At 37.6% G+C, this 21775-nt stretch overlaps 2 protein-coding genes across 10 annotated transcripts in view; both read right to left on the bottom strand.

Moving 5' to 3' along the window:
- Positions 1 to 5291, bottom strand: part of st3gal4 (ST3 beta-galactoside alpha-2,3-sialyltransferase 4) — a 44724-nt gene extending 39433 nt beyond the window's left edge. For 2 of the 6 annotated variants that reach the window (XM_051870202.1, XM_051870203.1), the window contains exon 1: positions 2979 to 3345. The gene's annotated coding sequence lies outside the window, so the exon portion shown is untranslated. Of the gene's footprint in view, positions 1 to 2978; positions 3347 to 5176 lie in introns of those variants that run through there. The other 4 variants (XM_051870198.1, XM_051870201.1, XM_051870196.1 and 1 more) reach the window with 4 other exon arrangements.
- Positions 5292 to 9504: 4213 nt separating this feature from the next.
- Positions 9505 to 20925, bottom strand: tirap (toll-interleukin 1 receptor (TIR) domain containing adaptor protein). Of its 4 annotated transcripts, XR_007926165.1 has the most exons (5): positions 20301 to 20925; positions 19960 to 20017; positions 14638 to 15255; positions 12290 to 12527; positions 10342 to 12190 (listed from the first exon to the last, which is right to left on the bottom strand). XR_007926165.1 is itself a non-coding variant. In XM_051870206.1 (4 exons), the coding sequence occupies exons 1-4, from the start codon at positions 20361 to 20363 to the stop codon at positions 10264 to 10266; spliced, it is 798 nt and encodes a 265-aa protein (XP_051726166.1). In that variant the 5' UTR covers positions 20364 to 20861; the 3' UTR covers positions 9505 to 10263. The 4 variants fall into 4 exon arrangements, 3 of the variants coding, with proteins under 3 accessions (XP_051726166.1, XP_051726164.1, XP_051726167.1); XM_051870206.1 differs by lacking the exons at positions 10342 to 12190; positions 12290 to 12527 and adding an exon at positions 9505 to 10322 and having other exon boundaries at positions 20301 to 20861; XM_051870204.1 differs by having other exon boundaries at positions 10342 to 12527.
- Between the last annotated feature and the right edge of the window lie 850 nt (positions 20926 to 21775).

Raw genomic sequence — 21775 nt, 5'->3', positions numbered from 1 at the left:
AAGGGATAGTTCACCCAAAAATGAAAATTATCCTATGATTTGCTCACCCTCAAGCCATCCTAGGTGTATATGACTATCTTCTTCCAGACAAACACAATCAGAGACATATTTAAAATGTCCTCCAAGGTGTATAATGGTTATAATGGGGGGCCGTGTTTTGAAGTAAAAAATAATGCATCCATTCATAATAAAAGTAATCCACACGACTCCAGGGGGTTAATAAAGGCCTTCTGAAGCAAAGCGATGCGTTTTTGTAGCTTTATAGCTTCCGGTGATGACCGTACGCAGAATGCGCAAGTCGGTTTGCGGCGGAAGATTATCTTTTGACCTGATGCACAACGTAATGACGAACACGGAGGCGCAGAGGATAGAGATCAACCGGTCACGGATAATAAGTCTACAATGATCATTTTTAAAGAGAAATGTCGGAGGATTTCGATATAAGAGAAGAGGAGCTTAAATTTGTTGTACAGCCCTATTTGTTTGATCCGTGAGAAACGTCTAAACTTACAATACTCCTACATCCTGCGTCATACATCGCGTCAGGGGTTACACATTTGGTGCAAGTCGACCTGCACAGTATGCGTACGGTCGTCCACTGGAAGCTAGTTATTTGAATTTATCAAGTTTTAAATATGGATATTTTTCTTACGAAAACCCATTGCTTCACTTCAGAAGGCCATTATTAACCCACTGGAGTCGTATGGATTATTTATTAATTTAAGGATGGATGCATTATTTTTGACTTCAAAATGTGGCCTCCCATTCACTGCCATTATAAACCTTGGAGGACTAAGGATATTTTTAAATATATCTCTGATTGTGTTCATCTGAAAGAAGATAGCCATATACATCTAGGATGGCTTGAGGGTGAGTAGGCTAAATCATGGGATAATTGTCATTTTTGGGTGAACTATTTCTTTTAGGTGGATACAGTAAGAATGACTCTGGGATAATAATGTCAAGGACTGCAGATAATAGCATTATTATAATGATAAATCATAATAATAATCAACAAATCAGCTTTACATTTATGACAAAAAGAGTTACAAACCTTATACTTAAATTTTACCTGACATATTTGCATTTGTGTCAAACAAGCCTGTGTGCAAATCACCATCTTTTACATGTGGCTTGCAAAAAGCCATAGATTAATTTTGACATCAGACTCAATTTCAACTGATTCACACTGCATTAAAGGGATAGCTCACCCAAAAAATGAAAATTATCCCATGATTTACCCATCCTAGGTGTATATGATTATCTTCTTTTAGATGAACCCAATTGGAGATATATTTTAAAAACATCCTTGCCCTTCCGAGGTTTATAATGGTAGTGAATGGGGGTCGAGATTTTGAAGCCCAAAACAGTGCATTCATCCACAATAAAAGTAATCCATACGGCTCCAGTGGGTTAATAAAGGCCTTCTGAAGCGAAGCAATGTGTTTTTTTAAGAAAAATTCCCATGTTCAACACTTTAATAACTAGCTTTCGGCAGATGGCCATACGCCTCGATTTGTGGCGGAACAGTGACCCGATGCAAGACGCAATGACGAACGCTGAAGCGCAGAGGATATAGCGAAACAAAACACCAGTCACAAATTAGAAGTCTGAAACGAGAATTTTTAAAGATAAATGTCAGAGGATTTCGATATAAGAGAAGAGGAGCTTGAGTTTGTTGCACAGCCCTATTTGTTTGAACCGTGAGAAACGTCTAAACTTACAATACTCCTACATTCTACGGCATTCATCGCGTCAGGGGTTACTCATTTGGCGCAAGTCGACTTGCACAGTATGTGTACGGTCGTCCGCCACAAGCTAGTTATTTGAATTTATGAAGATTTAAAAATGGATATTTTTCTTAAAAATGCATCGCTTTGCTTCAAAAGGCCCTGGAGCCTACTTTTATTATGGATGGATGTATTCATAATATCCATTCACAACCATTATAAACCTTGGAGGACTAAGGATATTTATTAAATATGTCTCTGATTGTGTTCGTCTGAAAGAAGGTTGAGTAAATCATGAGATCATTTTCATTTTTGGGTGAACTATCCCTTTAACAGTGTGCTGGATTCATTTACATAAAAGGAGTTTCCCAAAGAAGAAGTAGTGTTCCCTGCTAAAAGCTGAAGCTGGCTTGCTGGTCTTATCTGGTCTCCCAGCCTGGTTTTAAAGAGGTTCTGGGCACCTAGCTAAACCAGATAAATAGCAGTTAGACCAGATGAACAGTTGCTTGGCCAAGATGGAAGAGTAGAACAGCATAACCCAGCTAAGACCGGAGAAACATGTTAGTATGATTTAAGATTTTTTCCTCCATTGTCCTAGGCGTTATAAACAATCTAGTAAGTCAAAGTCTCAGGTTCAAAAACTATTTAGACTGGTCTGTTGATGGTTTGGACACTTTTATGCTAAGGCCAGCTAAAGCCTGGCTTGGCCAATCTGGGAGACCAACAATACCAGCTAAGACCATCTTAAACCTGTAGATAAAAGCGTCAGGTAAACGACAGAACTCTAAACCAAAGACAACTTCATTACCAACTAACGGTTAGATGTTGCATCAACAACTGGCAACAACGCATTTGAAATGTTCTTACACGATAAATCTTAGTTCTACATGGGGGGGAAAGAGATATAAGAGAATGTTACTCTGTTACATTGAAAACAATGTAACATTCTATGTTCTATGATAGTAACATTCCATGTTACACTGGAAACAATGTAACATTCTGATGTTGCTGACAAAAAAAAAAAAAAAATGATGTCGAAAACAATGTTAAGAACTGCTCAAAATCACTTACGTATTATTTTTCAGTTTCAACTCGAGGCCATAGATGTAGACTATGTCTCAAAACTTAGTGAACTGCCTACATAGACGACACGTTTGGGCATCATCAACATGGAGTCAGGCAGCGTACTAGATTTTGAGACACAGCTCAAAGAGCTAAACTTACTTGACGAGACATAAATCAACTTACCAGCATGCACGTATGTCGATATAGTTAAAAACACAACGATAGTCCGTAAAGTGAAAGTTGATTGTCCGGAGAGTCCCCCCACCCCTCTCCCCCAGGTCAAGCGCGTTGTACTGTCACATCCTACGGGCAAAGTTACGATATTAAGTGTGCGCGCACGGGCGTCTTTCCTCTTCAAATGGGAGGCGCCGTTAGATGTCTTCACTGATTTCAGCGTCTCCTTGAAATGCCTGGAAAGGAAACAATCGCTTCTTTTGTCTCCCAATAACATTAATATCTTTCGGTCGCTGTTTTCGGGAGGATCCTCCAGTGGGGTCACCATACATCACTGTACTGCACAGAGTGTACCCACTAAAGACTGTCCGCCGGCGCATGCGCAAATGCGAACGAGTGGTGGATGGATGTGTAAGAAAGTTGAGTCGTTCATATTATTGTGATGCGGGAAACTGTACTGGATATATCCACTACATTCTCCGATGGACACGTTTGTTGTTTTATTAATCGTTTTGTTGCTTCATAGCTGGCTGTAATAGTAGGTTAAATGCATTGGGACAACTTACCCCTTTATGTTCTCACTAAAGGTCAACGTGTTCTGTCTTTCATCCAGGGCAAAGCTTTTTAATAGTGTTTTGTAGCCAAGATACAAACTAACAAATAAGATATGGTAACAACAAAGTGATACACATATTGTTAGTTCCTGCTGATAAAACCACAACATACCTAATGCAAAGTTTACAAAAGGGAAATTATTCTTCAAAGACTGGTGGAGAAATTTGAATTTTTTCCATCTTCCCATGTCAAGCCAAGTTCACTGTTTAATATTAGTTTATATGAGTTATGGTTAATGAGGTTCCCAGATTTGTAAAGACCAGAGGTGTGAAGTACTTGAGTAAATGCAATTAGTTACTGTACTTAAGTATCTTTTTGGCTACTTTGTAGTTGTACTGAGTATCAAAGATATAAGCAACTTTTACTCTCTACTTGACTACATTTTTGAGCAATTGAATGTACTTTTTACTCCACTACATTTGTGATGAGTAATGCAATTACAAATTACATTTTTCATGGCAGCTAACTTTTTCTGCAGCAGTTTGTTTCTGATATAAAGAAGCGATACCGCCATCTAAGGGCATTGAAGGTACTATATCTTGTGCATTTTGCCTTTACTCACCCAAACTTGTCAACAAGGCTACTTTACGTGAATGTGAGTGCATTAGCAAGTAGTTGCTGATCGCAGATGTTTTATTTATTAGATGAGGAAATGACTGCAGCTGGTGATGAGGCTCAAACCAGCACATACAGTAGACTTTGACTAATTAGTTTTACTTAACTTTGTTTTATTTATCCACTATATTGACAAGACCGTTTTGAAGGATATTGGTTTACTTATGGCCTTTCTGTGCACTTGAGCTGTAGACGTTTAAAAGGTTGTTGTGTCAACCTTGATTTATTGCAATATTGAGGTGTTCAGTTTTATTTTGATTTTAGAAAATAAACTTGATTTCTCATCTTACTAATCAATTGTTTCTTATTTTCACTGGCAGTCTCTCAGGACTAGTGCATCTCTGAGCCTACATTCAGCATGAGTAAAATACTTAAGTACTGTTAAAATCAGATACTTTAAGACTTTTACTCAAGTCGTATTGGAATTGGTTACTTGTAACTTGCAGTGGAGTCATTTTCGATGTAAGGTATCAGTACTTTTACTCAAGTATGGTTTTCAGGTACTCTTTACACCTCTGGTAAAGAGGTGTATCTTTAGAATTATGAATTATAATGAACGGCATCTCGTTTGGTTACTATATGTTGTCAAGGTTATATCAAAATAATGCATGGTTTTTTCATACTTATTACCTGAAGTCTTCCTTTTTTATGTTGCATTAATTCTATACCTTATAATTTGACTATCATATAATATACCATATATCTTATAAAATAAGCTGTTCAAATTTCCAAAAGCAGTTAAGTTTTCATTGTTAAAGATTAAACAGTCACAACAGTACATTTGATTTTATGTAAAAATAAAATAAACATAAATAAACATCATTAAACATCATTAACAAAAATAAACATCATTAAAACTAGATAAATTACCTAGAAAATAAGCATAAAAGTATTATCAATAAATTAAATGTACCTCACTAAAGGAATGTTCACATTACCGTTATTCACACAAACCAATACAATAAAAGAGGACTTACCGTTTTTATGTATAAAAAATACTCAGCGTTCAACCATAAAAACTGAACAGAAGTGAGTGTTTGAATGATATTGATTTCTTTAGTTAATCATTTCATTGATATGTAGGCTAAAAGAAAAAAGGGGGGAAAAGGGAGATGCTCTCCGGGGTGGTTTGGCAACATTATTACGCAATCCATTACGTCAATAGCTGGGAAAAACAACTCCATTTTACAAATATTATCCGGAGTTAGAGACATTTCTTCCATGCTGTTGTTGGACGTGACTATAATAATCAGTCATCTTCAGTCATCTTGGTTTCACTTCAGCAGGATGGCATGTGGTAATATCCAATCATCTTGGGTTGCAGAAATTGTTAATCAACTTATAATATTCTTATTACAGTCTCCAGGGGTCCTTGCTAAAAGGCCCAAAGATAAAAGTCCATGAATTGATCTCTCTCTCTCTCTCTCTCTCTCTCTTTCACCGACAATCATGGATGCCAGCAAAGGTCTTAAAAGGATAGTTTATATATATATATATATATATATATATATATATATATTCACACACAAAAAAAGAGCATTGTATCAGAGTGGGCGCAATTGTAAATGCAACATAATCTTATTTAATCCTCCAACAAACCAGCTCTTTCCAAGTAAGTAGTAGATCCTCTAATGCAAGGCTATTCAAGTAGTTTCATTCGAGGGCCGGATTATCAAATCAGAAAGTTGAGGTGGGCCAGGATGGGGGGTCTTATTGGTAAGAATTATTTTATTTATAATTATTATAGGCTTAAATGAAAATATTCTGACAGTGAGACTTGGTAACCACAGGTAAAACCATACATGGCTACCAGTGGTGTTCTGAAATGAGGAGGCATCAAAAAAGAAACCAAATACAATTCTATTTTGTAATTTTACATTAACAATGTATTGTAATAAATGTTCTATTTATCAAAACCAAGTCAATCTCATCAAGTTAGTGTTTTAAGCATTTCTACATTCATTCCAAAATAATAACTAAAGGCTGTAACAATTTAAACAATATATTTTATTTGTGTATTGATGTTTTTCTTTTTAATAGTCAACTTAGGCTATTTTGGATCATCAGTCATGCTCCGTAAACACCGTCTGTCACAAGATGTATTTTTAATTTCACCGAGCTGCAGTAAAAACCCCCGCAGTCATCATGTTTTCAGTCCATTTCAAGTTTGATTTTGACGTGACATAAAGCGGTGATATCTAACTGGGTGATCTGTTTACTTGCTTTTCAATTAGTCTTCCCATTGACGCCATCATTTGTTCATTCAAACTGACGTGCGGAACGTGCACGTAAAAAAGAGGTGGGATTTATCACACAAACCAATCATATCCAATCATAACCAATTACATCCAATAATAGCGCGATGGAGACATTGCCTCCTCTCACGTGACTTTCCCCCATTCATTCTCAATTACCCCCACAAAACCCACCGCGCGCTATAGGGGGACTAATGGTTTTCTATGAGTAGAAAGGGAGGCATGACTCCTGCTGTAACTTTACCTGCGGGTGTTGCTGTTGGGCAGTGTTCCTTTAGAAATACGAGTGACTTGCGCTCTTTTTAATGTCGTAATTTGTAATATTTGTGTTGTTTTATATGTAATATGGATTAATTTCTTAATTGAAGAGGCACTGCCTCCCTTGCCTCCTCGGAGGAAATGCTCCTGATGGCTACTCACTACTACCACTGTCAAATGATATTATATCATGATATGTTATATAGGCCAATAAAAACGCCTAAACACAGGTAAAAACTTTACACACCTTCACAAAGAAATAAATTATACAAACCCGATTCCAAAAAAGTTGGGACACTGTACAAATTGTGAATAAAAAAGGAATGCAATGATGTGGAAGTTTCAAATTTCAATATTTTATTCAGAATACAACATAGATGACATAACAAATGTTTAAACTGAGAAAATGTATAATTTTAAGGGAAAAATAAGTTGATTTTAAATTTCATGGCATCAACACATCTCAAAAAAGTTGGGACAAGGCCATGTTTACCATAGTGTGGCATCCCCTCTTCTTTTTATAACAGTCTGCAAACGTCTGGGGACTGAGGAGACAAGTTGCTCAAGTTTAGGAATAGGAATGTTGTCCCATTCTTGTCTAATACAGGCTTCTAGTTGCTCAACTGTCTTAGGTCTTCTTTGTCGCATCTTCCTCTTTATGATGCGCCAAATGTTTTCTATGGGTGAAAGATCTGGACTGCAGGCTGGCCATTTCAGTACCCGGATCCTTCTTCTACGCAGCCATGATGTTGTAATTGATGCAGTATGTGGTCTGGCATTGTCCTGTTGGAAAATGCAAGGTCTTCCCTGAAAGAGACGACGTCTGGATGGGAGCATATGTTGTTCTAGAACGTGGATATACCTTTCAGCATTGATAGTGCCTTTCCAGATGTGTAAGCTGCCCATGCCACACGCACTCATGCAACCCCATACCATCAGAGATGCAGGCTTCTGAACTGAGCGCTGATAACAACTTGGGTTGTCCTTGTCCTCTTTAGTCCGGATGACATGGCGTCCCAGTTTTCCAAAAAGAACTTCAAATTTTGATTCGTCTGACCACAGAACAGTTTTCCACTTTGCCACAGTCCATTTTAAATGAGTCTTGGCCCAGAGAAAACACCTGCGCTTCTGGATCATGTTTAGATATGGCTTCTTTTTTGACCTATAGAGTTTTAGCCGGCAACGGCGAATGGCACGGTGGATTGTGTTCACCGACAATGTTTTCTGGAAGTATTCCTGAGCCCATGTTGTGATTTCCATTACAGTAGCATTCCTGTATGTGATGCAGTGCCGTCTAAGGGCCCGAAGATCACGGGCATCCAGTATGGTTTTCCGACCTTGACCCTTACGCACAGAGATTGTTCCAGATTCTCTGAATCATTGAATGATATTATGCACTGTAGATGATGATAACTTCAAACTCTTTGCAATTTTTCTCTGAGAAACTCCTTTCTGATATTGCTCCACTATTTTTCACCGCAGCATTGGGGGAATTGGTGATCCTCTGCCCATCTTGACTTCTGAGAGACACTGCCACTCTGAGAGGCTCTTTTTATACCCAATCATGTTGCCAATTGACCTAATAAGTTGCAAATTGGTCCTCCAGCTGTTCCTTATATGTACATTTAACTTTTCCGGCCTCTTATTGCTACCTGTCCCAACTTTTTTGGAATGTGTAGCTCTCATGTAATCCAAAATGAGCCAATATTTGGCATGACATTTCAAAATGTCTCACTTTCAACATTTGATATGTTATCTATATTCTATTGTGAATAAAATATAAGTTTATGAGATTTGTAAATTATTGCATTCCTTTTTTATTCACAATTTGTACAGTGTCCCAACTTTTTTGGAATCGGGTTTGTATATTCCCCTACCCACCTAATAAATATATTGCAATATAAATGGCTATAACATAGTATTCAATATAAGTATTCCACATTTCCACAAACCATGGTAAATTACTACAGCTCATTCATGGTAAATGTTTGTAAGGGTGGTGATTTTTGGATTTAAAAGTCTTTTTAACTTTATTCATGGTACGTTTCTCCTGTTTTCCTCATCAGTCTTGTTGGGAATGTTGAGGCTGTTTCATCCAATTAAAAACTAGTTTAATCATCGAGTGATTTGTAGTTTGTAAACAAGAAGTGTGTGTCGAATTGAAACACTTCTCACTAGATGTCACAACGCTGTTTAATAATGGTGACCGGGAATAAATGCGGCTCCTTTAAGCTTTCGTTCCGTTATCCACTGGGTCGTGCTGCGTAGTTCAAAGTAAACTAGTGAAACACCTGAAAACAGCGCTATTTGTTCTGTATTTGTTGTTACTGACCAAGAAACAACTTCAGATTATTCAGTGATAGAGCGGTCCGAACGAATCCAAATCGTTTCAGATCGTTATGCAAGCGCGTTTGGCCAATTCACAGAAAAGAAAGAATCGAGCCAAAAGAATGATTAATTGAAGATTGATTGGTATCGATTGGTACAAACAGTGCGTATATAGCCGTACAGCTGCAGGCGCGCCAGTTTTACAACGCAGCTAACCAAATTTAGCCACGACGCCATAAGAGGAGGAAGGAGGTTAGGGTGCCCTCGGGCTGGATTTGGCCCGCGGGCCGCCAGTTGAATAGCCCTGCTCCAATGCAAAGTTTTGCAATTATGTGCATAGGCTACTTACACTTCTGCTTCTCTGATTTCAGCTGTGAACCTGCAGGGCCGCTACTGCATGACAAAGGAAAATGTATAGTATTTTACAATGATCCAAATAGGATAGAAAATAAAGTGTTTGGGGATTTTTTTGACCAATGTAATGTGAGCTTTATTGAAAGTGTGTTGAACGCTTGAAGCCGTATTTACCAGTGGGGATTTCGACATGTGACATGCTATTTGCCAAGAACATTTAATCATAGATTTGCAGTTCTTTGAGATGTCCTGTTGGTTTACATGGCATGTCCAAATAAGGCTTAAAACCCTTCTGAAATCATTGAAATGGCTGTGAAACATCTTACTCAAGGCATAAATGCAACCACAGATGACAAGAAAAAAACAAATGCAATCACTGAGCTCTCTTTGGTTAAGATAATATCTGCATATAAAACATTCTTAATACTGATGACATTCTTCATTATACAGTTAATGCAATTCATGTAATTTATATCTGGAGCTGTTTGAATTTCCTTCTGTGCACATGTATGTATGCGTGGGTGGGTGTATTTGAATGAGAGAATCATTTTAATATAATTTTTTGTAGGGTATATTACATAAGCATTTTCTCTAATCTGACTTTGACCTAAAATCAGAAAGGGAAAACATATGTCTCATCATGCTTGAGCGCATGTATTGTGACTTTATATTGCCATCTAGGGCTCATTTCACAAGATAATTTTAACACAATATAAATGTCTTCAAACATTCTTCTTGGGTAACACCCATGCTATGGAAAACAAGAAGAAGAGAGATACGGTACAACTTGGCTTGTTTGGATGTCACTTCTTGGAAGTGAAGAATATTGCCATTGTGGTCAATACAATGAATGTTGATTGAGTCTCTTCTCAGCTGTCTGACTGAGACGCATTGCTGGGCTTTTCCTTCTCACACATGTCCTTCAGATCTGTAAAAAAGAAACATGTTATTGAGAATCTATATTCTGTTTCCAGACATGACAAAACATCTACCAAAAGCAGTGTGGGAAAGTTTGAAATATAAACATTCCCGTCTGGTTTACAGAAATTAGGCTTTATCTCTGATGGGAGAACTTTCTGGGCACAGCAAAGCACTTTTTCCACTATACTGTATAAGAGAACAGAAACAGGAGGAAAACAAATTATGCAAAAACTTATTTTCTGGCACGGTTGAAAGTGTAAACCCCTTAGGAGAACAGGTAAAACTTTTAGTTAACAAATTATTGTAAGAAAATTGCACATGAGTTGATTTAATATGGATTATAACTATGGATTACTTTCATGGTACTTTTTTGTCCTGTCTGGACAGTATCACCATTCAGGAAGAGAGAGGAGTGGACATTGTCCTTTTGTATTTCATAGTACAGGTTTGCATCATATCTGTTAATATACTTTGTATATTATGACTGCAACCAGAATATTAAGACACGTGGTTTGTACAAGGAACCAATGAGCTGCTGCAACTGTCATGGTTGTAGCGTAGAGATAGACGCACAACGAAAAAGATGCAAAAACAAAAAGGTACTTTATTACATCCACCAACATAAAGGAGAAATACTGTGACTGTTAAAAAAATACAGTCAATACCAGACAAAAACTAGGGAGAAACTGAGGGCATAAATAGAGCAACCAAACTAGAATGACTCAATCAATGAGTTGCCAAGGAAACAAAGGACAGGAAGCCTACAGGGTGGTGCCAGGGGCACAGGAAGCCAGGGAGGTGCTGGCAAAACAGGAAGCCAGGGAGGTGTCGGCAGTACAGTATGCCGTGACCAAGACAAAGGAGGAACTGTAGCGGTATGCGTGGCCCACATGCAACAACCAACCAACGCTATCACAGATAGCGCAGACTGGAGCACCGACTTCGGGATTTCCATCTCCTGCTGCGCATGGGATTCTGGGCCTTGAAACGCTGTGACCATTGGTGTTGGCAGCACTGTGAATGTCAGAACTTGTACCGCTGTGACCACTTGAATTGGCAGAGCAGTTAATGTCTGATTATTTGGTACTGCGTCCATCCGCATAGGCAGCACCATTTGTATTGGCAGTGCTTGAAAAGTGCATTTGATAGGGTACCATAAGCACTGGCAGCAGAGGTGCCATTGGATTTTGCAGCACTGGGGTGTTTACTGGAGAGGATACCGGAGCAAACTCTGGCAGAACTTGGAGCAAACTCTGAGTGTTTGGGATGGAATGGGCTCTGAAACAAACTCTTGGACTGGAGTGAATTCTGAATGAGTTTGGACCGGAGCGGACTCTGGTTCTTTTTGGAGTGAAGCGGACTCCGTGAGTGCTTGGGATGGAGCAGATTTTGAACATTCTACCTTGGAGTGGACTCTGGAGTGGACGACTCTGGGCTGGAGGAGACTCCGGGCTGGAGGAGACTCCGGGCTGGAGGAGACTCCGGGCTGGAGCAAGCTCCGGGCTGGGCTGGAGCAAGCTCCGGGCTGGAGGGGACTCCGGGCTGGAGCGGACTCCGGGCTGGAGGGGACTCCGGGCTGGAGCGGACTCCGGGCTGGAGCGGACTCCGGGCTGGAGCGGACTCCGGGCTGGAGGGGACTCCGGGCTGGAGGGGACTCCGGGCTGGAGGGGACTCCGGGCTGGAGCAAGCTCTGGGGCTGGAGCGGACTCTGGGCTGAGCTCTGGGGCTGGAGCGGACTATGGGCTGAAGCGGACTCTGGAGCAGGCTCAAGGGCCAGAGCGGACTCTGGCTTGGTGGTCATGACAGTCTGGTCCGTGGAGGACTTGGACGCTGGTTCAGGTTGAACTGGAGCAGCCACACGTGTTCAGAATGGAGCTAGATGATGAATGGAACTGTTACCCTCCACAACAAAGGCAGAACCACTCAACCAAAGGACATAGTTAATATATTCTACCAAAGAAGTACTGCTCTTACCGGGTGATAGAAACATATACAATTCATCATCCAGACCCTCCCAAAAACATGCTCTGAGTGTGTGCTTACTCCAGCCAACTTGACGGTAATATTCCAAAAATTCCTTCACATACTGATCCAGAGGCTGGCTGTTCTGCTGGATGGTTAGTAAGCGATCCTCTGCCAATCTCCTTGATGCCGCCAAATCCATCCTTACTCCTTATTTGCTGGGTCTGGTATTCTGTCCATGTAATCTGTACTTTATTTAAATAGTATTCTGTACTTTATTTAAATCCACCAACATAAACGAAGGAAATCACAGGAGAAATACTGCTATACTACTAAACAAAGAAACAAATATGGCACTAAGAGAACAGAAACACAAGTAAAACAAACTCTAAACATGACAGCAACATTCCCCTTGTGGAAAATCAGTACACTTTAGCATAATTTCAAAAAGAGCTCTTATTACAGAAATAATATACAGTAATTGAGAACAGAATGCAATGTTTTCGGACACTTGAAAATGTATGGCTTAATTTTAGATTAAATGCAATTAGTTGAACTTTAGAGTGTTTTAGACCCACTTAAGTAGGACTTCAGTACATCTTTATATGTATTTTTTATAATTACTTCTATTGTCTTTGAAAAATGGTTAAAGTGTACTGCTGAATGTAACTGACAAGCATTTATTCTAAACTAAAATATACTTTAATGCCATTTCTATTGAAACTTGTATGTCACATTTGTAATGATGAAGTTACAATTTAGTACATTTAAAATATATTACCTTTAAATGTAATATTGAATAACACACTATAGTTAAAAGTACTTTATATTTGCTTTAGTGTGTTACTCAACACATCAAAATAAGTGTGCTTCTTTAAAGCATGACAAAAGATTTAAAACAATGATTTAAAATATACTTTAACATTTTAATTTGACATTATTATGAGGGGCACTTAAAAGTGTGTCAAGAAACAATCATGAAAAGTGTTTCTCTTTAAGTGCACTTAAGTGGCATTTTATTTCATTAATATTATATTATCTTCAAATACAGTTCTTTAAATATACTTTTAAAATGTGAAGTGCACTACAAGTACGCAATTAAGCACCCTTTATTGTTAAAAGTGTCAACATATCTGAATTCGATTTTCAGCACATAATGTTTTAAATTTCAGTCAGTTCCTCAAAGCCATCATCTGTAAGTTATTTAATATTTAGTTTTCATGTTTTGGTGTCTTTTATTTTGAATGTTGCACATGTTTCCTCATTCTTCATTGTGCTGTCTTGTCATTCTAGTTCACTGTTTATGGTTGATATGTCTTGTTATCTTGTTTCTAGTGTTTTGTCTAGTTTGATGTAACGCTCTTCTTCTGTAAGGTTGCTTTGTGCTACTGGTTAACAACCATTTTTATTTCATTATTCATGTATTCTCATCTCGTCTAGAGCTTTGATTAAGTTTGGACCGTTTTGCAAAGCAATAAAGTGTATTCAGGATCACCACAACCTCAACTCAGTGTCACTGTTCACTTTCATTCTATGCAAAAGAGTCACCAGGAGGACAATTGATTTATTAAGAGATTTCATTTGTGTTCCATGGAAAAATGTCTTAAAAGTTTCAAATAACATGCGATTGAGTGAATGATGACGTAATTTATTTTTTAGGTGCCTTTAAATGCCTTTAACAAGAGTGCAATGGAGATGGATCACCCACACTCAAAAAATATTGATACAGACCGCATCTGAAATCGCATACTTCCCTACTACATGGAAGGTGAAAAACAGTATGCGACTAATAAAGTATATCCAAATTCACAGCACTCATGAAAGAGTAGGCAAAAAAAGTACATGGATGACCTACTACTTCCAGTGACTTTCTGAAGTGTGCATTCGAAGGACACTTTACTATCCCATGAGGCCATAGGAGAGGTTTTGACGCAATCTGACGGTAGGTCACATGATAATGACAACATGGCGAATGTAGTACATACAGATTACATTCATACTACACACATTCATAGTATACTATATAGAACATACTTTTTAACGTTGTGAAGTAATTACTGCTTCTAAATAAGTACTCAAGAGAGTATGCGATTTCGAACGCAGTCCCAGTTTTAACATAAACAAACTAATGAACTTAATGAGAGGCATATTTGCCAGTCATACATAAATAAAACAGGTAATATTTCTGCACTCAAAAAAGAAAAAAAAAAAAAATCATGGCATATTATTAACTATTTGCATCTATTTGATTTTATTTAAATAATAATAATTTTAAAATGCATTATTCCAATCTGCATAAATCTGTTCATTGTGAAAACTATTACATTTATTCCATTAAACATACAAAATTGTCTACTCACAATGAAGCACCGTGTTGTACACTTGAGTGTAGCCAAACTCTTTGTTCGTATTTAAATCCACAGTAAAGACAAAGCGCAGTTCCAGCGGGAGCTCCGATCTGGGCATGTTTATTACAGCAGGGATGATCCTCTGTGACATGGGCCCTTCAGACAGGGCCTGGTGCATCTGGTATAAGCACCATTCATCCTTCAGAAAGTCTGGAGTGACGAGCAGCACCCAGCAGTGGCTGTCGCGCACGGCCTGCAGGAGCTCAGTGGACACGGCGCCTCCTAGTGGACAGTCCCGTTCCTGCAGATAACAGCGTAGACCTTTGGAGGGCTCTTCAAGGAAAGAGGCCAAACTCTGTGCTAGATCAATGTCCTTCTCACTGTGACACAGACACACGTCATATCTGCGAGCTGAGCGGAAGGATGAGAAGAGCGCAGAGGGCAGAGGCTGTTCTGAGGCAGACGGCTTCGCTGATGAGGAAGATTTTGAGGAAGAGGGAGAGGGAGAGGAGCACACGGAGCAGCTGGATGTGGAGTTGGAATGTCCAGATGAACACTTCTGAGAACATGTACGTGGTTTGCTTTGGTCCAACTCATTCCTTTGATTTCCAAAACGCTGACGAAACCAGCCTGCAAAGAAATGAAGCATAATTGTAATTAATAGACATGTTTTACGGTTAATTAATACACTTCAAATAAATAATTTAAAAAATTGGACTGAAACACACACACACACACATATATATATACACCGATCAGGCATATCATAATGACCTCTGACAGGTGAAGTGAATAACACTGATTATCTCATCATCACGACATCTGTTAGTGGGTGGATATATTAGGCAGCAAGTGAACATTTTGGGGTGGTTTCCCAGACAGAGATTAAGCTTAGTCCTAGAATAAAATGGCCCTTTAAACCAGATTAACAGAAATCTGCTTTCTCTGTCATGGTTTAAAATAGTCCTAGACTTAGTCTAGTCCAGAGTTTAATTTCCTGGAGGAAGAGCTACTTCAGGACTAAATTGAGGCTTAAATTAAACCTATCAGGAGGCAGATTTAACTTCAGATTAACGTTGTGTTTCAGAGAAGACACATGTATTACTTGGATATATATCGATATTGATATACACTGTGTGTGTGTGTGTGTGTATATATATATATATGTATTTTTTTTTTTTTTTTTTTTTGATGCTGTTCACTTTATTTAAACAATTTATTTTGATTTAAGACCATTGTTTCTGTTTCAGTCAAGTAACCCAATGAAACAGGACTTTCACTTCCCATCGTGCTTTGCACCAGGCTGAATTGGGAGAGTAAATGTTGAAAAAATTTTATTTTATGCATTTTTTTAGAAAGATGAGAATATGGAGAGACTTCTTACTGTTTAATGTTCCATTATGTAAAAGTTTTTGTTATGTTAGTGTTTTTTAGAGATTACCGTAGTGGTGAAGTGTTGAGCTTGTGCTTGGGTTGAGGACCTGCTAACAAGATTTGCTTTAAATATATAATGAAGGAACCACTATGATAGTGCTTTGGATCAAACCAGTATCATTTCTAGACTGCCAACACCGATTGTCACATGTGCAAATAGTTATGTTTAGTTTGTTGCTATATAAAAGACAAAACAAAAGCATTAATAGTCATAGGATTATTAAATATATAGAATTAATCTATTTAAATAGAATTCATTATAAACAGATTTCCAGGCATTACTTTTTTTCACAGCTGATATATTTTGCTTGCTTTAAAGAACTGTCTCTTGTTTAGTAAAGTTTTTTTTTTTTTTTTTTTTTTCTGCAGCCATTGTTTTCTTGGATTTGCTTCTCAGTTCCATGCAATTTTAAGCTTTTCTTGGTTCATTCCATGTTTTCTAGGCTACCTCTCTCATGCTAATTCAGATAAGCACAGTTGGTTTTAAATGAATCTAGTTTATTTTAATTCAGGACTCCATAGTCCAGGTTTTAGTAATCTGTACTTAATCTGTGTTGCAGAAAGCCATTTTTTAAACCACGATTAACTATTATAGATTAAGGCCTATCCTGGCTTAATTTAAATCCTGTCCGGGAAACCGCCCCTTTGTCCTCAAAGTTGATGTGTTAGAAGCAGGAAAAATGGGCAAGCGTAAGGATTTGAGAGAGTTTGACAAGAGCCAAATTGTGATGGCTAGATGACTGGGTCAGAGCATCTCCACTGGTCTGCAGTGGTCAGTATCTATCAAAAGTGGTCCAAGGAAGGAACAGTGGTGAACCAACGACATGGGCGGCCGGGGCTCATTGATGCACGTGGGGAGCGAAGGCTGGACCGTGTGGTCCGATCCAACAGATGTTCTACTGTAGCTCAAATTGCTCAAGAAGTTAATGCTGGTTCAGATAGAAAGGTGTCAGAATACACAGTGCATCAGTTTGTTGTGTATGGAGCTGCATAGACACAGACCAGTCAGGGTGCCCATGCTGACCCCTGTCCACCGCTGAAAGCGCCAACAGCGGGCACGTGAGCATCAGAACTGGACCACGGAGCAATGGAAGAAGGTGGCCTGGTCTGATGAATCACGTTTTCTTTTACATCACGTGGTATATATACCATATATACTCATGGAGCATATATATCCTTCTATATACATATGGGCCATTCTACAGAATTGGTTCAAAGTCAGAGTTGGAATTGGGATTTTTTAAAAAAGTTTTCACAGGTAAATCAATAACAGTTGCAATTTTAACAATATTTCAAGTGTAATTTATGAGTTTTGTTGTATTTTGAATCCAATCTTCCTTAAAAGGCATAAAGTTTATCATACTGATTTCAAAGTGAAGGATTCATTAGTTTGAATATACATTGAACCAAACACTATAATAACATCTTAGTTGATAATTCAATATACTTTATTTTTGACAAAACATCCCATGTTTCGGTCGTGACTGCACATGACTACACTAAAACACACTAGAATACTAATGATTTGCATAACTGTACTAAAATGCTGTTTATTTCCCCCAAATAAAAGATTATGTGTTTCCTTTTTTCACTACCAAAATAATGATGTCACAACCAAAACTTCACCACGTTTCGGTCATGACTGTTTCGGTAGTGACAATTTTAGATACTTTTGAGCCAAGTTTAAAGATGATAATCAGCACATGGTTATAATACCCAAAAAAGTGTGCTTAATTGCAGAAAAAAAGGTGTTTGTTGGTGACATTCCTTAAAGTTACACACAGATTTTCAACACATTTACCTCAAAATGATGAGGCTTATCTACTCACCATGTAGCTATGAGAGAGAGGGACATGCACACACACACATATGTATATATATGTATATATATATATATATATTATAAAATAAATATGACTATAGTTACTTAATGATATCCATTTATATATATACAGGTGCTGGTCATATAATTAGAATATCATCAAAAAGTTCATTTTTTTATTATAAATTATTTTTAAAAATGAAACTTTCATATATTCTAGATTCCCTACATGTAAAGTAAAACATTTCAAAAGTTTTTTTTTTTTAAATTTTGATGATTAGAGCGTACAGCTCATGAAAGTCCAAAATCCAGTATTTCAAAATATTAGAATATTTCCTAAGATCAATCAAAAAAATGGATTTGCAAAACAGAAAAGTTCAAGTTCTTTAAAGTATGTTCTTTTGTGCACTCAATACTTGATCGGCAGGACATATTACAGCAAATGACTTGCTCCTAGCACAAATTACAGCATCAGTGAAGTGTGGCATGGAAGTGATCAGCCTGTGGCACTGCTGAGGCACTATTGAGCCTTCAGATCATCTGTATATTGTTGGATCGACTGTTTCTCATCTTTCTCTTGAAAATATCCCATAGATTCAGGTCAGGCATATTGGCTGGCCAATAAAGCACAGTAATATCATGGTCAGCAAACCACTTGGAAGTGGTTTTTGCACTGTGGGCAGATGCTAAAGTCCTGCTGGAAAAGGAAATCAGCATCTCCATAAAGCTTGTCAGCAGATGGAAGCATAAAGTGCTCCAAAATCTCCTGGAAGATGGCTGCATTGACTTTGCACTTGATAAAACACAATGGACCAACACCAGCAGACGTCACGGCCCCCCCAAATCATTACTGACTTCAGAAACTTCACACTAGACTTCAAGCAGCTTGGATTCTGTGCCTCTCCAGTCTTCCTTCAGACTCTGGGACCATGATTTCAACATGAAATGCAAAATTTACTTTTATCTGAAAAGAGGATTTTCGACCACTGTTCACTGTCCAGTTCTTTTTCTCCTTAGCCCAGGTAAGATGCTTCTGACGTTGTCTCTGGTTCAGAAGTGGCTTGGTAGTCCTTTTCCTGAAGATGTCTGAGTGTGGTGACTCTTGATGCGCTGACTCCGGCTTCATTCTACTCATTGTGAAGCTCTCTCAAGTGTTTGAATCGGCTTTACTTGACAGTATTCTCAAGCTTGCGGTCATCCCTGTTGCTTGTGCACCTTTGCCTACCCAATTTCTTCCTTCCAGTCAACTTTGCATTTAATATGCTTTGATACATCACTCTGTAAACAGCCACCCCATTCAGTAATGACCTTCTGTGACTTACTCTCTTTGTGGAGGGTGTCAATGATTGTCTCCTGGACCATTGCCAAGTCAGCAGTCTTCCCCATTAGTGTGGTTTCAAAGAACAAAAGATAACCGGAATTTATACTGTAGGGATGGTCATTTAATCAAACTCAAATGTAAATATTCTATTATTTTGAGATACTGGATTTTGGACTTTCATTAGCTGTACGCTCTAATCAACAAATTAAAAAAAAAACTTTTGAAATGCTTTACTTTACATGTAGGGAATCTAGAATATATGAAAGTTTCATTTTTTTAAATAATTTACAATAAAAAAATGAACTTTTTCACGATATTCTAATTATATGACCAGCACCTGTATATATATAACATCCTAACATATACAATATTTACATACTGTATTTATTTTTATGAGTTTAACAAAAAGAAATAAAATCTATCACAACTCCTTTGTCATATATATATATATATATATATATATATATATATGTCAGTATCCTGAGTGATAACTGTGTCTCACAGCTCAAAATAGTTTTATTTAGCACCAGTTCTATTAAGAGATATGCAGTCCGTTTGACTTTGATTCATGCAAATGAGAATAAATGCTGATTTCAGTTGGGGAAAAAGATGAAAATCTGTTCCTTTTTTGCTGTCGTAATGTCAGTATCTTCTTGTGGTTCTGCTTTCACAATTTAAAATATTTATTTTCTCTTACATAATTGTTAACTTCTGTCTTTATCTATGATAGAGATCGCAACACGAAAATGAGACTTACCCATAATGCTGCTGACGCGGTTTTCCTCCATTCTTCTCCATCCTTTCAAGGATATAGACTACAACAGACATATAAACAAATATTGTACACTATACCTCATCCAGTATACGCAAAAGTAACTTTCATACAATAGGGGAAAAAATTGCATGACATGCACAGTGTCGTTTGTTTAATGTTAATATCAGTTCCACTTTTCCCTGGATCACTTTCACTTTGTATGCCTGCATAGCTGTACATTTGTGATTGTTATGAAGCAAACTGCAAGTTATTATTGTCATTATATCATATTCAAAGCACAATTAACACGTAAAATGTTAGACAGTGAGGAGATCAGTACTTACAGTTGTTTTAGGATGAAAAGAGAGAGCAGGTCCTCTGAGGCCACTGGTGCAGAAGATCAGCATGAGATGTTTGAGGAAGTTCACCCCATCGGAAGTCAAGCGTCATTTTGCACATGGTAACATAACTTGTAGGTGTTTTAACAAAATAATGATGATAACAAAACATAAAATAGGAAGACAGTATACAAAAAAAGGAAGTGAAGAAAGAAATGGGTGTAGCTTTGACTTAGATTTACTATTGTCAGTCCAGCCAGTGGATTACTTTAAAGAGATTACAGAATACTGAAACTAAAGTGGAAACGGTTTCTCTTCACACTTTGTCTTTATGGTGTGTTGGGATTCCCCTCGGTTCTGGGAAATGGGTGGGGTCAAGCCTACATATAAAGTCTGTAGAGTTCAGAAATGAGTCAACTGTACGAAGATTTTGCATGCTCAGCTCCTACATTAATATGCACTTGCATTCATTCATATCATAGGACCCTATTACATAATAATGTCATTCCATTAACAAATAAATGGAAGATAGTCTATGTGTTTGCTATAGGGGCATCGTTTTAAGCTGTAAAGATGTCTGGATTGGGCAGATTTTAAAAAGAATAAAAAGAAATGATTATGGTTATTTAATGATTAGTATTCAAGAAACAAAGAAAAACTGAATATGGAAATATAATATAAATAGAAAGCAGGTTTTTGCTCACTCTCCTGTAAGACAGAAGGCTTTAACTCTTTGTATTTTTGTCTACTTGTCAAAAAAGAAAGCTATTCAAATCCTGACAGGAATTTGAATTTTAAAAAATAGAATAAAATTTAACGATATTCACAGAAAATCATTTGAACTAGAAAAGTTTGACAAGACTGAATCAAATTCAGATTCCAACTTGAAATATAGCCAATCCCTAAATTCTGAATGTTGCCGAACTGTTATAATAACAAGCAATTTATATATAATTTGAATAAGTCGGCATGAAATTGAGGTTGTGATAGTCTTTTTCCTTATATTGTGCTACATATCCGGGAGAAACCGCTTCTGGAACAAGAAAGCATGTAGGGCGGGGCTTGATTTTGTCTATGTGGAAATGATTGATGGTTTGCTATTGGTGGATCTCATGTGAGTGACAGGTTGCCCCGCCCTCGTCATCAGAGAAGAGATGTCGCTGCAAGAGTTATTCTGATTCAAGATTACGAGAAACATGAATTAAAAAAAATAATGAAGTGCATGGTTAAATCATTTATAATAAATACTGCAATGTTCCAGTAAAAAAAAAAAAAAAATGCCAATTTTGATTTCATGGTGACAAGGGCACATCGTATTTATGGAGCAAATTCAAAAACTTTACAGACTTGGAGTGTTGCTTTTGATACCGTCAAATCATTTGTTTCTTCTTTTATATGTAAAAAAAAAAAAATTATTGGCACGAGTGTATATGTATTTTTGTGGTATCATTTAGGCCTATGATATAAATTGTATTTTATTT

The sequence above is a fragment of the Ctenopharyngodon idella genome, chromosome 18 (assembly GCF_019924925.1).
Source record: "Ctenopharyngodon idella isolate HZGC_01 chromosome 18, HZGC01, whole genome shotgun sequence".
Lineage (NCBI taxonomy): Eukaryota > Metazoa > Chordata > Actinopteri > Cypriniformes > Xenocyprididae > Ctenopharyngodon > Ctenopharyngodon idella.
The sequence above is the reverse complement of the archived record's forward strand: the minus strand, read 5'-3'. Positions and strand labels throughout refer to the sequence as shown.